Below are 15,240 nucleotides of genomic sequence, written 5' to 3'. Positions count from 1 at the left end.
AAAATCCCTTCTTTCTATCAAAGATGTGTAGACGATACGCTCACTATAATGCCAAATATGGGTACGTAAAACCCACTAATTCAAGTCTACAGTTGCACTATCTCTAGTCTACACTATCGGAGTCATGTTGACAATCGGTACAGAAAGGGTCTACTAAGGACTATGCTTGATCGAGCATATCGTTTATCTTCATCTTGGTCAGATTTCTCCGACGAATGTGACCGTTTGAAGACAGTGTTCTCACGTGTGAAGTTCCCTAAACACCTAATCAACTGTACCATCTAAAGATTCGTTGACTCAAAGGCTTGTGACCAGCAGCAGCTTTTGTCGCCATCTAAAGAGACAGATGACACGGTTCGAGTAATTTTGCCATTAAGAGACCAAATATCAGCAGATATTGTGAGAAAACAACTACAAGATCTGAACCTAAAAGTACACACCACCATCCAGCCCGTGTTTGTGAGCCGAAAAATGAACAAGAACTAAATGTCAAGGAAACAAAGCCATCAATTGTAAATCAGCAGTGTGTTGTCTATAGTTTTCAATGTGACCTGTGCGATGCGTGTTATGTAGGTTACACACGCGGACATTTACTTAATAGTGTAAAAGACGATAAACAACAATCCTCCGGCATCGCCAAACATTACAAGAACGTGCACGGGACGATGCCCAGGACCTGCTTAAGCGTTTCGAAGTGCTCAAGAAATGCAGAAACAGATTAGACTGTTTAGTGGAAGAAAAGCTTTTATAAGAGCTTTAAAGCCAAAATCAACGTGCAATCAGACTCCATTCGGGCGAAAGTATTTTCATAATCTTCGCACCCTTTGATGTTAATCCTTCGCGCCAAAATAGCTTTAAATGCTGTAATTTGCTTGATCTTATAAATATTTTACCTTCATAAGGGAGTCACGACTGTTCCTAAACGTCCGATTCTATCGTTCGTTTTTACCGTTTTATGTTTAAAGAAGTATATTTAATATTATTATTATTATGGTAAACTTTATTGGTAAAGTAACTCAAGGTATATATCAACATCATATTGCGGGCACAGCCCAGGCAATGTGGACTAGGATATAAAATATATACATGTGCACGTTAGATAAGTTTGTGTAAATCTAAAATAATGAAAAGTAACCAAAAATACACTCTTGATGAGATAAATACACTAAAAATTCTCATTGTTCACGTACTTAAGAGTCTCAGTATGTAAAGCTTAAATCTGTTCTGTCAGCTATTGTTTCACGCACGAAAATCTCTTTACAATTTCACAGTTCGGTGAAATAACCCAATTCTGGGAACGTTCAATTGTTAACCTTGCTACTTTCTGCCCAAACTGAACATATTCAGTTCTTTATCAAGGTCTTTGTAGTATGCACCAAGAAAGTCAAAAACTATGGTGATAAGCTTCACTTTGTAACCTGGATACAAGTTCTTTATCCCTAATCTAAGGTCCACATACTTGTTCTGTTTGTACTTGTTTCTTTCAGCAATTGTTCCTGGAGTATATATCGTACTTTCCACTAGAGACCATTCTTTGTTCTTCTTGTCCAGTATACTGATATCTGGCTTGTTTGCACCGGCCTCAGGACATTTTTCAAGTTGCCACGGTATGCCCCATAATATCTTTGCTTCGCTGTTTCCTTAACTTGGTTGTGGATGTAATTGCATGTATCATGGAGAAGAATAATCAGATTCAGCGAATCTGTATTTTTCAAGAAGGGCATGAATTTGAAAGAGGGTTGTTATTATTATTATTATTATTATTATTATCATTATTATTATTATTATTATTGTTGTAATCATTACTATTATTACTGTCATCGTTATTATCATTCACTGTACAATAACCGGTGTCTTTGATCACCAAAAACGCCCTGGCGCGACTAATTGCCATTGGTGGGACACCCAATTGGGGATCGGAAGGTTCGTTCCTCTCAGGGCTCTCCCTATTTTCCTTTCCTCTGTCCTCTCTTCTCTTCTTTCTTTCTTTATTACTCTCTTTGTTTGTTTTGTCCCCATGCTCTTGACGTTAGTGGAACCCCAATTCTAACAGAAGGCGATGCGAGTCAATTTAGCGGCTATCATTCATTATATTTCTTATTTGGAGTCGGCGTTATTTTGCGTAAAAGTGATGGCCGTAATTATTATAACATATGTTTTAATGAAAGCAAAGACAGCATTATCTAATTAGACTAATACTAGCTCCGTTCTTTGATCATTCCGTGGGCTAATTTTCTATATCATAACGCAGCTAAAAATAACTTAATGACTTTGCAATTATCCATACGCTTTGAATCTGTATATTTTTTATCATCGCCATTCTCTTTTTCTTTATTTGGTTGTATACACTTGATTTCTCTTGATTATAACTAATGTGATAAGAATACATGAAAGTCATATATTTGTACTGCGGAAAATACATTTTAAGCAACCGGTATCGCAGAGGTCATGGGTTCGATTCCCGTTCAGGCCTGAATTTTTTTCAGGCCTTATTTCTCAACTGCTTAAGTTGAGTATATACTGCGATGATCTTCATTTGCTTAAATAAGATTATAACTAATATTTTGCAATATTTCATGAATAGAAGAATCTCCGCTAAGAGGTATTAAGCGCTTGAAGCGCTTGAAAACGATTGTAAGACAGATGACCTTACAGCTGTCGTTGACATGCGGACAGGCTTTATGGTCTAAAGAGATCTGTTATGACAGAGTGCGAGTATCAGCGAGCAGTGACCTCCGTCTCAGCTTCTCAATAATAACGCCGTCGTTGTCGGGATTTAACGCAAAATTAACAAAGTCTTGGCCCCATAATTGACATATTCTTACGCTTTTTGCGATTTTCAATAACTCTTTTCAAGAATTAATTTGAAAGAGGGTTCTTAGTGCAAAATATAGGAGTTTTATTCTATATTTATTGACAGGTCACTTTACGATCAGGTTTCACATGCAAGCAACGGAAAGGGCCTTGTCTACCTGCCCAACTTAACTAGAAATTTCGAATGAGAGAACGCCTCTTAACTTTTTTTGATGTTTTACATTTGTTACCCAACTATCACGCGGGTAGTGAACTGATGAGTGCATTCTGTGGCGACAGAGACGTTCCCTATGTATAATCCGGATATTTTCTTTAACAGTCTAAGCTCGAAGTTAAGCGTGACTGTCCAACCAGTGTTCGTTAGCCCTAAGCTCGATCAACAGCTTAAGCAACACGAAATTAAGCCCCCTATTGTTAACCAACAATGTATCGTTTATGAATTTAAATGTAACCTGTGTGATGCAGGGTATGTGGGCTATACTCGTGGTCACTTACACGATCGCGTAGAAGGGCACACAAGGAAATCATCTTCTATCTACAAACACTACCACCTCCAGCACAATAGTGAAATGCCTGAACGCTTGATCGAGCAATTCAACGTCATCGCGAAATGTAACGGCAAATTTGATTGCCTTGTTAATGAAATGTTGTATATTCGCATGCGTAAGCCAACACTGAACGTGCAAACGGATTCCATCCGCGCCAAGGTGTTTGTTTAAGCCGTTCATTCTAATTTATGCTATTCTTGTACCTTTCCTTATTTGCATGTTTTTAAACTAGTCTCTTGATAATGGAGTCACGATGACCCCGAAACGTCGAGTAATAAATCTTTCCTGGTTTTTTCTATGCCTTTGCTTTAGCAAATCCCTGCCGATCAAATTTTCTTTAACAAATCGAAAATGAATTTATTAGAGGAGTCATGACGGTTGTTAACCTATTCGACAGTGATCTCGTCCACTCGACGTTCAACAAAGGAAGAAATTCTTTCTGTCGCCTCGTCTACAAGACTTAGCGAGCCTTATTCCGGTAACAATCACTTTTTATGTTTGCCTATTTTAGTTTGTTAGCAAATAAATTTAAACCTTCGTCATCTTGCCGCAATATCAGTAAGTAAATGATATTTCGGATGAAACCGTTTTTATCGAGCTGCTGAACATTCAGTAGCTTAATAATCAGTTACTGAAAATGAAAGAAAGCTTAAGCTCATATTTCACAATAATATATTTTACTATATCGTTAAAAACTATATAGTTTTATATAGTTTGTAGTGAAAACTGCTGTACTTTAAATGGAGGATTCTTACCATGGTTACGCGTGACCACGGTAAGAATTCTCCATTTTACTACCTCAAGATAAAATAAGAATCTGAAACAAAAGGAATGACAAAAATACACTTTAAATGCATCATATTACGCGACAGCACATTTACAGCCTAGACAGTCAGAACCATAGCTAGGAAACGTGATAGAGCGATTCATTGTTTTAAGACGACGAAACTACAACTAAAGGGCGCCTAAAAAGTGTAAAAATTGTAGGGTTGTGACGTAAGACCCCACATAGACTGTTACATTTCAAGCTTGACTCGTCCATTTCACTTTTGTATTCTTGGCGGTGACAGCGTAAACCAACTGCTGTAACACTACACCATTTCGGTTTATACTAGACCATTTGTCGTTACGCTAACCTGTTTCACTTTACGGTGACTAGATTGATGCGAACTAAACCATTGCGGCTTCGATAAACCATTTGCCGATAGCTTCAGCCATTTCACACTACTCTGAACCGTTTGTGTCAAGTCACTTAACCAAAGTACAACTAGCTGAATCGTTTGTCATAAACCATTTCATTTAACACTGGGCCACTCGTGTTTTTATTGAATCATTTCAACAAGGGTGGCTACACAGTTTCTGAATTGTGTAAAACATTTTTTGTTTAAATATTTCATTTCACCCAAGGCGACTTGTCTATTTGTATTTTAAATAAATCTCTTAAGATAAGATAAACAGTTCTCCAAAAGACAATTAGACCATTTCTGTTTATTACAAACCATTTATTATGCCTATATTTTTAGCGGTGATGGCCGCCTACCCATACCACCCGGAGTTCAAGTATTTAAAGCCTCACTGATCTGATGAACCATCGAGGATCGACATTCTGTCTCACGACAATGATTGTTTATAAAGTAGTTCGTCACCCATTGTGTTCAGTTTTCCAGAGATCCTGGGGCGCGATAGTCAATTTTAATTTTAGTTCAACCAATCAGATCTCATGTTTTGTTGAAATTTACTTGCTGTGATGCAGAGCGCAATGTCATAGTACTCCATCTTAATGCCCTGATCCCGTAAGTCGTTACAGGATTTCCTCTTTGGAGATTATTTTTTTTATCTTTTTTTTCTGTCGTTCCAGATGTTATTTGACAACTGATTTTCATTTGCCAACGAAGGCAATGGGAACAGCTGCGAGTGCTTTAGGGTACTTTTAATTTTTATCTCATGTCACACAAGAACTGCTTTCTTCTTTTACAGCCATAACTACCCTCGGTCAATCCACAAAGGGTGTGATCAACTCTTGAAAACATCAAACACTCGAGAGGATATAACCAACAACAGGTTAGGAAAAACGTCTTCAATTCAATTAGATATTATTTGACACCTGTGTTGAAGTGCTCAGGAGTGTTTACACCCTTCACCTGATCGGATTTGCAGTTTCCTCCAAAACGGACAGACATCGCCGTTGCGGCGCTTAGTGAGCTAAATGCGCCGAAACGTTTTCGCATCAACTATGGGAACTCATTCTGTGACAGAGTCATACTTTTAGCGTCATCACTTAAAATTCCTAGAGGCGCAGCAGTCTTTTGTCAGGGATAACAGTGATATTATCGTCACTCGATCGATTCTTGTAATCGGCCATTCTTCACAATTTTTGTAATACAGTGGTTTAATTCCTGAAATAATTTTTCTTCCGTGTAAACTCTGCTATCAGTGACCTGCAAGCACGAGTGCCCGTGAACTTTTTTTTTAGTCTTAACATGCCACGTTTCCGTACGTAAGCTAACAATATCCTCTAATAGTTAAGTAACGTGGTGAGGAAATGAGAGAAAAGGAGAAGCAAAATGTTTATTTTAATGGGTAGATGAAACCAACATGCAAATGCAAATCAGCTGTTATCACAGGTTGAGACTAATGTAATCACCTGAGGAGGAGAGGAGGGGGAGGAGGGTGGACAGGGGAGGGGGGTGGACAGGCACAAAGCTGAAAAAAGGGGAAAAATAGAAAAGGAAATTCGTTTTAATATTTATAGAAGCAAACCCAGTCTAGAAATTTTCTGAAATTTTACTCGGTCGAATCCCAAAATGCGCTGTGGAACTTACCAGTATGAAACTCAAACATATACCTAGTGTACATAAAATATACATAACACGCTTGGAAATTTTGACCTCAAATTGGGCCAAGGAAATGTCCACTAGATTCCAGTCCTTTTAAGGCCAAATTTCGCTCGGCCATTTTCATGGCGACTCAGAGGGACCCGGGGAGTCATCTATTTTGCCTGTTTGCGGGAGACTTGTAATGAAAACAAACGTTTGGCGCTAAAAAATAAAATCTATTCCTTTCAAGCTTTAGTTTGATATCTGATTCATCGACTTTGTCCATATTTCTTGATTTTTGCATTCGTAGTGAACACAGGGCTCCAAAGAACGATCGCAGTTACAAATATAAGTCTTCAGTCGACTTCAAAAACGGAGGTAAATAATGTTAAAGCACTCGTTTTGCTCAAAAAGGAAACGGTAGAACCACAGAAGAGATATTGATCGTTTATAATTTCGAGTTGAGCGGTCATAATTTTGCTTTTATATGTGTAAAAATTTGTAACAAAAATACTCAATTTTAATTGAAAGGAAATAGCCTGTGGCCCATGACCGTGGCGATCGGGCAATGGGAAGTAAGAAGAGAAGAACCCCTCGGAGATCGCTTGCATTTTCGCAGAAGAAACGATTCCCTGTAGCTGAACTAGCTAGAGAAAGGGCTACCCTTCGAAAAGAGTATCTGTCAAAGAGTAAAGAGCTCTCTGCTCTGAGAAAAAAGTTAGAGCGCCTACAAAAAAATGGCGAGAAAATACGAGAATGTGTGGATCAGCTTGAGCTTGAGGTGACCCCGCCAACTCAAAGCCGTGCGACAGCATTTGAAATCTTGCAAAACACTTCTACAAGTAGGAAAAAAAGCCCAACTGAACTCACTGGAGAGGGTAAATTAAATTTACCGAGACGAAGTGCCCACAGAAGGCAATTAGAGACCCTGATTGCTGCTTCAGAGGTGAACGGAGGTTCCGTGGAAGATAGAACTCCTGCTCTTGATGGAATGTTTTCCACTGTTCTCAAATATGGCAAAATGGCTGATATTTCTAAATATTTCGATTCTTCTAAAAAGCTTAAAAGGGCAGCTGCGATGAAAATAAATGCTCAAGCGAAGGAGTACGAGGAAAGCAATGAAAATTTCATCCGTTCCTTATCTCTACTGTATGCAGGGGGGATCATTGGAAAAGTAAAATACCAGCAGGGGAGATCAGCAATGGTTATGAGACATACTGGGAAAAGAACCATGAAAAGTTATCTTTCAAGGGAGAGAATCAAATTTGGCTTTGGAGTTCCCATTCCAAGGCCACTTGCTTACAGTGCTCTCATGCACAAAATTGAAGAAATCAATGTTGGAGAGACCTTGTCAGTGAGAGAAACACTGTGCACTACCTTACCCAGGGATCAACGAGTTGATGGGGTCTACAGAGACTTAGAGACAATGCTAATTATGCTTAGTCAATTTTACTTTGAAACAAATGAATTTAGAAAGGACAATGACAAACTTAATTGGTTTGGTCACAAAGAAGGATCCTTTAAAGTGGCAATTGGGGGGGATGGAGCACCCTTTGGGAAGTGGGATGAGTCAATGTCCTGGTTGGTGAGTTTCTTAAATGTTGGGCCAAGAGTGGCTAGCCCAAATGACAATTTTCTTTTATTTGGTGCCAACTGCAAAGAAGACCACCCATGTGTAGAGCAATTTACTCTGCAATTAACCTCCAAGATTGAAGCAATTGAGAAGAAAACATATACAGTGTCAGAGAAGCAAGTAACCTTCACTTTTGAACTGGTTCCCTCAGACATGAAATTTCTGGCTTTCCTTAATGGGGAACTTAACAATGCTGCCACTTATTTTTCCAGCTTTGCAAATGTATCAAAAGAGGACTGTGTTACACTGAATGGAAAATTTGGGCTAATGAATGATTGCAAGTGGAAACCATGGCCATACAAAGATAGATTAAACATTGCCAAACAGGTAGAAAGTTTTAAGGCAAAGCTTCCCTCCAGCCTTGCAGCCTCAACAAAAAGAACAAAAATCACCAAATTTATTGCCAGTAATAAATCAAGGCAGGAATTTCAGCCACTGATTGGAAAGTTGTGTGATAAAGAGGTTGTAGAGCCCCTTCACCTTAAAAACAATGGGGTACAGCATTTACACACAATGCTATTAAACCTAGCAATTTCTTCAAGTAACCTCCCACAGAAGATCTCCAGCCTATCAGACCTATCCCCAGCATGTGCAATGTCAAGGTACATGAAGGCACTAGAGTGTGATGTAAAAGCTGGACGTTTGAAAAAGCAGCTAGGAAAGTGGATGCTGGAAGATAGGTCTAAGGACAAAGACTTTTCTTACAGACTGACTGGAAAGGACTCAAGACTTATTTTGCATGGGTTTATGTACCTTGTGAATGCCATCAGGGGGGATTCAGATGATCCCAAATTGCTTATGAAACTTTTGTTCATTGTTTTCATTGCAATGAAGCTCAGAGATTGTGCCTCCATTTTTTCAATGTACCACATTACTCAGCCAGCCATTGATGAACTCAAGGTCTTAGCTCGGGATTACTTCACAGCAGTCACACTCTTCACAGGCACTGTATCAGGGACAGTTTGGAGCATTGGACATTTGGTCCCAGTTCACACCCAGTGGGTATTTGAGAAATATGAAACTGGATTAGGAGTGAACACCATGCAAGGGAGGGAAGCCAAGCATGTTCAAATTGCCAGCTATGCAAGAAACAGCCTTTATAAAGACCGCTGGAATCAGGTATTCAGGCATGATTACATCAGTAAACTTTGGCTCCCTCTCCGCCAGCCATCTCTCTTGACATATCATCAATCAAGAGACAGCCTCATCCCCAATCGCATTACCACAGATGCACAACACTTTTGCTCCTGTGGGTTTTCCAAAGGTGAACACGACGACAAATGTTTCTTTTGTGGTCATAAATTCATGGATGAGATCAAGAAGTCTGTTGCGGAGGGAAAGCCTACTAGAGAGTGTTTGAAGTACTTGTCTTAACTTGGTCGTGGCTTAGTCTTACAAGCCTAGTGGCCCATGACTGCCAGAGCTTATCCCAGTTTCCGTAGCATGAAGCAACTATTGTCAGGTTTCCCTGACAGTTTGCTGGTACCCATTTATACTCCTGGGTGGAGAGAAGCACTATGGAGTAAAGTGTCTTGCCCAAGAACACAACACAATGACCTGGCCAGGGCTCGAACCCGGACCTCTGGATCCGGAGTCCAGCGCGCTAACCACTAGGCCACCGTGTCTCCGACTAACTATAAATCGGAGTCAAAACATTGTACCAAAGAAATAACAGAATTGGGATCATGTGTCAGACACTCTCCGGCTACCTCAATTATTTTCATAATAATAACAAATTCTGAGAGCGTGAACCTATTTTAATAACCGGGAAAGAAATTTTATTTTAATACATACATACATACATACATACATACATACCTACCTACCTACCTACCTACCTACCTACCTACCTACCTACCTACCTACCTACCTACCTACCTACCTACCTACCTACCTACCTACCTACCTACCTACCTACCTACCTACCTACCTACCTACCTACCTACCTACCTACCTACCTACCTACCTACCTACCTACCTACCTACCTACCTACCTACCTACCTACCTACCTACCTACCTACCTACCTACCTACCTACCTACCTACCTACCTACCTACCTACCTACCTACCTACCTACCTACCTACCTACCTACCTACCTACCTACCTACCTACCTACCTACCTACCTACCTACCTACCTACCTACCTACCTACCTACCTACCTACCTACCTACCTACCTACCTACCTACCTACCTACCTACCTACCTACCTACCTACCTACCTACCTACCTACCTACCTACCTACCTACCTACCTACCTACCTACCTACCTACCTACCTACCTACCTACCTACCTACCTACCTACCTACCTACCTACCTACCTACCTACCTACCTACCTACCTACCTACCTACCTACCTACCTACCTACCTACCTACCTACCTACCTACCTACCTACCTACCTACCTACCTACCTACCTACCTACCTACCTACCTACCTACCTACCTACCTACCTACCTACCTACCTACCTACCTACCTACCTACCTACCTACCTACCTACCTACCTACCTACCTACCTACCTACCTACCTACCTACCTACCTACCTACCTACCTACCTACCTACCTACCTACCTACCTACCTACCTACCTACCTACCTACCTACCTACCTACCTACCTACCTACCTACCTACCTACCTACCTACCTACCTACCTACCTACCTACCTACCTACCTACCTACCTACCTACCTACCTACCTACCTACCTACCTACCTACCTACCTACCTACCTACCTACCTACCTACCTACCTACCTACCTACCTACCTACCTACCTACCTACCTACCTACCTACCTACCTACCTACCTACCTACCTACCTACCTACCTACCTACCTACCTACCTACCTACCTACCTACCTACCTACCTACCTACCTACCTACCTACCTACCTACCTACCTACCTACCTACCTACCTACCTACCTACCTACCTACCTACCTACCTACCTACCTACCTACCTACCTACCTACCTACCTACCTACCTACCTACCTACCTACCTACCTACCTACCTACCTACCTACCTACCTACCTACCTACCTACCTACCTACCTACCTACCTACCTACCTACCTACCTACCTACCTACCTACCTACCTACCTACCTACCTACCTACCTACCTACCTACCTACCTACCTACCTACCTACCTACCTACCTACCTACCTACCTACCTACCTACCTACCTACCTACCTACCTACCTACCTACCTACCTACCTACCTACCTACCTACCTACCTACCTACCTACCTACCTACCTACCTACCTACCTACCTACCTACCTACCTACCTACCTACCTACCTACCTACCTACCTACCTACCTACCTACCTACCTACCTACCTACCTACCTACCTACCTACCTACCTACCTACCTACCTACCTACCTACCTACCTACCTACCTACCTACCTACCTACCTACCTACCTACCTACCTACCTACCTACCTACCTACCTACCTACCTACCTACCTACCTACCTACCTACCTACCTACCTACCTACCTACCTACCTACCTACCTACCTACCTACCTACCTACCTACCTACCTACCTACCTACCTACCTACCTACCTACCTACCTACCTACCTACCTACCTACCTACCTACCTACCTACCTACCTACCTACCTACCTACCTACCTACCTACCTACCTACCTACCTACCTACCTACCTACCTACCTACCTACCTACCTACCTACCTACCTACCTACCTACCTACCTACCTACCTACCTACCTACCTACCTACCTACCTACCTACCTACCTACCTACCTACCTACCTACCTACCTACCTACCTACCTACCTACCTACCTACCTACCTACCTACCTACCTACCTACCTACCTACCTACCTACCTACCTACCTACCTACCTACCTACCTACCTACCTACCTACCTACCTACCTACCTACCTACCTACCTACCTACCTACCTACCTACCTACCTACCTACCTACCTACCTACCTACCTACCTACCTACCTACCTACCTACCTACCTACCTACCTACCTACCTACCTACCTACCTACCTACCTACCTACCTACCTACCTACCTACCTACCTACCTACCTACCTACCTACCTACCTACCTACCTACCTACCTACCTACCTACCTACCTACCTACCTACCTACCTACAGACAGACAGACAGACAGACAGACAGACAGACAGACAGACACACACACACACACATACATACATACATACATACATACATACTTTTATTGATGCTCCCTAGAAAGGGTTTTTCAGCTAAACACAATACAATTACAAATACAGATTTAAATTTAAATTAATTAAGAATATAAATGTAATTATAACTATAATAAATGTCAAAAATATTCTAAATGTAACGAATATTCTAAATGTACAGTGTTGTTAGTAAATCTGCTTAATAGTTTCCTTAAGAGAATAATTTTTATTGTTAGGGGTCTGCCAGAGACTGTTCCCCTTTTCTATATTTTAATTCCACTGAGGGCATTGCAACAATAACATATAAGACAATTAATGTACCCACAATTGTGTTAGAAGTGTATAAAATCATAAATATAACATCTATTACATATATGTTGTTGTCTCGACTCGATTACAATTTAAGAATGTACCACTGCATCCAATCAATACTGGAAAAACAAACTGCTCCTGTTTCAATGCTGAATGATGCCAAATGCATTCCAGTACCCGTAATGGAAATTAAATTGTAAAATTTCCTCTTTAAACTTGTATCTCATAATTCCATTCTTCCTGTCGTCAACAATAAGTTTTACCACCCCTTTTCCAGCTCCTAGCTCCTTTGTAAATGCTTCGCAGTCCTCAAATTTATTGAACAAAGCACACAGTCTTCTCATATTTGTGAATGTTATTGTCACTGAACCGGGTTTCTCCGAAACATCTACACCATAACTTGTGCGATTTACGATCCCTTTGTTTAATAGACTGAACACTTCCTGCGGCATCGGAACATCGAAACAGATCACCCAAGGATGGATTTTACTCATCCGTGGAGTAAGGCGTGTATTAATTCCATTCTTAGCTCTTATCATTGTTCGTTCCAACATTGGATATACATGACTGATTTCATGCTCGTGTCGATAGCGAAGGGGACCATATTTTCCTTTCACAACAGCTTCGGCCAGTTTCTCTAGTGCGTTAAATGTCTCATCTAGATCTTTCAACTTGTGAACATTTGAAATCTGGCGTTCGAATTTCGATTTCTGCCGCTTTAATGCTCCTTTGATCCCATTAAAAAGTTCTTCTTGGTCAGGCTCACTTTGGGACGCCATTTTGATTTGTTTGTGTACATGGGCCCAGACCCTGCGCGGCCGAAAGAGTTTGGCCCAATTTGAGGTCAAAATTTCCAAGCGTGTAACTTTCATGAAAATTATTTGCTTCACTTGCGTTTTTGTGCCTATTGTGCATTCCTTCCAGCAAGGTTGTACTCATCACATTGTGGTGTCGGTAAGTCTATAAACCTTTCCCCAAGCCCCCCACGGTTTTCAAAATGGCAGACTGTTTGTTCTGGGTATCATCTCTGTATTTCGACCTGCTATCGATTTGAATGTAAGAGCTACGTCGCTACGTATCCGTTTTACTTGGAGCACATCTAAAATATCCTTTGAAGAAGAATGTAAATTGAATGGGAAAAAACGATAAAAGGAAAAAAAAACAGTAACAACAACAAAATTTGACGTGACCAGGGCTCAAAACTCAAGTGAAAGAGCACTAAGTATGTGTTACACACTCCCAACCAGGTCCCTATTTTTGCATAACAGCAACAAAGGACATGGTCTCGCTCTTTTCTGAATCCCAGTGTACATTGCGGTACATCAACTTTCTCTTCTCCTAAAAATCGTATTTTGCTCTAACTTTGAATATTAACTGCCTCGAGTTTGTTAACACGCTTCATGAGGAATAAAAGTAAAAGAAATAAAAGGAAATTGGCCTCCTAATGAGATGAAAAACAAATACTCAACAAAGATACGACAGAATGAGCCATGATTTGCCTCGATGGGCACTTTGCTCTACACGGCTAAAATAAAGCCCTTACGGGCAAACGTCGTTGTAATTAAGTGATCATGCTTAGGCCATGTTAGCAGCCGAAAGGACCCTCGAGATGTAAACTTGGAATGCGAACTCTTGCATCTACGGGATTATAATTGAATCAAGATATCTTTGAAGGAAGAAAACCACTTTCCCAATTTTTTCTTTAGTCAATCTTAGTTCTCCCTTGTAGGAACAAATATCACAACGTCAAACCGGGTTCTCAATAGTACAAGGAAAGATAAAGCACTTTTGTTTTATTTGATAATTTGATTTACTTTTATGACTTTTACTGTCTATGTGTTTTTCATCATCTTTTTCTATCGTTATGCGATAAATCCGCTGAAATCGTCTCTAAAATAACTTAGATGACGAAAAAAAAGGGTTGACATAACATTGGCGCTTCGATCATTCGATAATTTGGGTGGCAAATGGCTTCCCCAAGAGTAAAGTTTCTTAGCTAAGTTTTTATTTTCCATTTTCATCTCTTTAACTAAGCTGTCGTCGTCAATGGGTTTATGACCGGATAATTCCAGCAAAGAACTAAGGATAAACGGCCAATTATAAACAGTTGATGCACAGAAAGCCAAACTTTATATCCTTCATTTCCATGTGAGGAATAAATCTCGATGCGAAAAGACTACGAGCCTAGGAAGTAAGGAAATTACTTCAAGATTTTCAGCACATATATTTGAAAGATGAAAACCCCCGTGTTCGTGGGGAAAAGGCGAGTATAAACGTCTTGCAAACGCTTTCGAAGACTGTTATTCATCACTCAGTAATATTGATTCGAGACCTTTTTGAAAGGGAAACGAGGTGTAACGAGTTGTCAGGATCAAGGTTAAACAAACAAGAAAAGAAACTTGACGGACAATGTACAGGTGCATCTTGCAATCTTTCACGCAAAGCGTTGTTTCTTGACAAAAAAAAACACAAGAACCTGGAATTTTTATTTAGTTGGCCTTAGCCAATTCATGGTAACTTCAAGCAAAACATGCCTCATTATTTATCCTTACCAGAGCATAACGCTATGTGTCGATTCTTTTCTATTATGCTAAAAATTGTAAACAAAGATGGAAAGCTCTCCTGGGGGTGGGTTTGTCTTTTTAAAAAAGCAGTTTTCTTACTTTTTTGATTGTTTTCTTTATCATTTATTTTTAGGGAGAGATAATATCTTTAAAATATGATAAGAATATCCAAAAAGTGGTTTACGATGATTAAAAAAGACGAAGTTTGACACGTACTGCAAATGACGAGCAAAAAATTCCTCGACTTGACGTGTTGAAATCGAAACTTACCCACTTTTCTTTCAGTATCACACGATTGCTGGTATGTTTATCTCGGATCTCAGGTTTTTCCCTCATTGTCGAAATAACTGATTGACACAATTTTTAGT

The 15,240-nt window shown here is 40.3% G+C and overlaps 2 protein-coding genes across 2 annotated transcripts; both read left to right on the top strand.

Moving 5' to 3' along the window:
* The first annotated feature begins 3,104 nt into the window (after positions 1-3,104).
* Positions 3,105-3,678, top strand: LOC149045173 (uncharacterized). The gene has a single exon (XM_089205854.1). The coding sequence runs from the start codon at positions 3,105-3,107 to the stop codon at positions 3,531-3,533; it is 429 nt and encodes a 142-aa protein (XP_089061980.1). The 3' UTR covers positions 3,534-3,678.
* Positions 3,679-6,250: 2,572 nt separating this feature from the next.
* LOC149045172 (uncharacterized) lies at positions 6,251-9,622 on the top strand. The gene is made up of 2 exons (XM_089206661.1): positions 6,251-6,556; positions 6,710-9,622. The coding sequence occupies exon 2, from the start codon at positions 6,747-6,749 to the stop codon at positions 9,183-9,185; it is 2,439 nt and encodes an 812-aa protein (XP_089062787.1). The 5' UTR covers positions 6,251-6,556; positions 6,710-6,746; the 3' UTR covers positions 9,186-9,622.
* The last annotated feature ends 5,618 nt before the right edge of the window (positions 9,623-15,240 follow it).

Source organism: Pocillopora damicornis, chromosome 5 (genome assembly GCF_964200805.1).
Source record: "Pocillopora damicornis chromosome 5, jaPocDami1.2, whole genome shotgun sequence".
Lineage (NCBI taxonomy): Eukaryota > Metazoa > Cnidaria > Anthozoa > Scleractinia > Pocilloporidae > Pocillopora > Pocillopora damicornis.
This window is presented reverse-complemented; position numbering and strand designations above follow the sequence as displayed.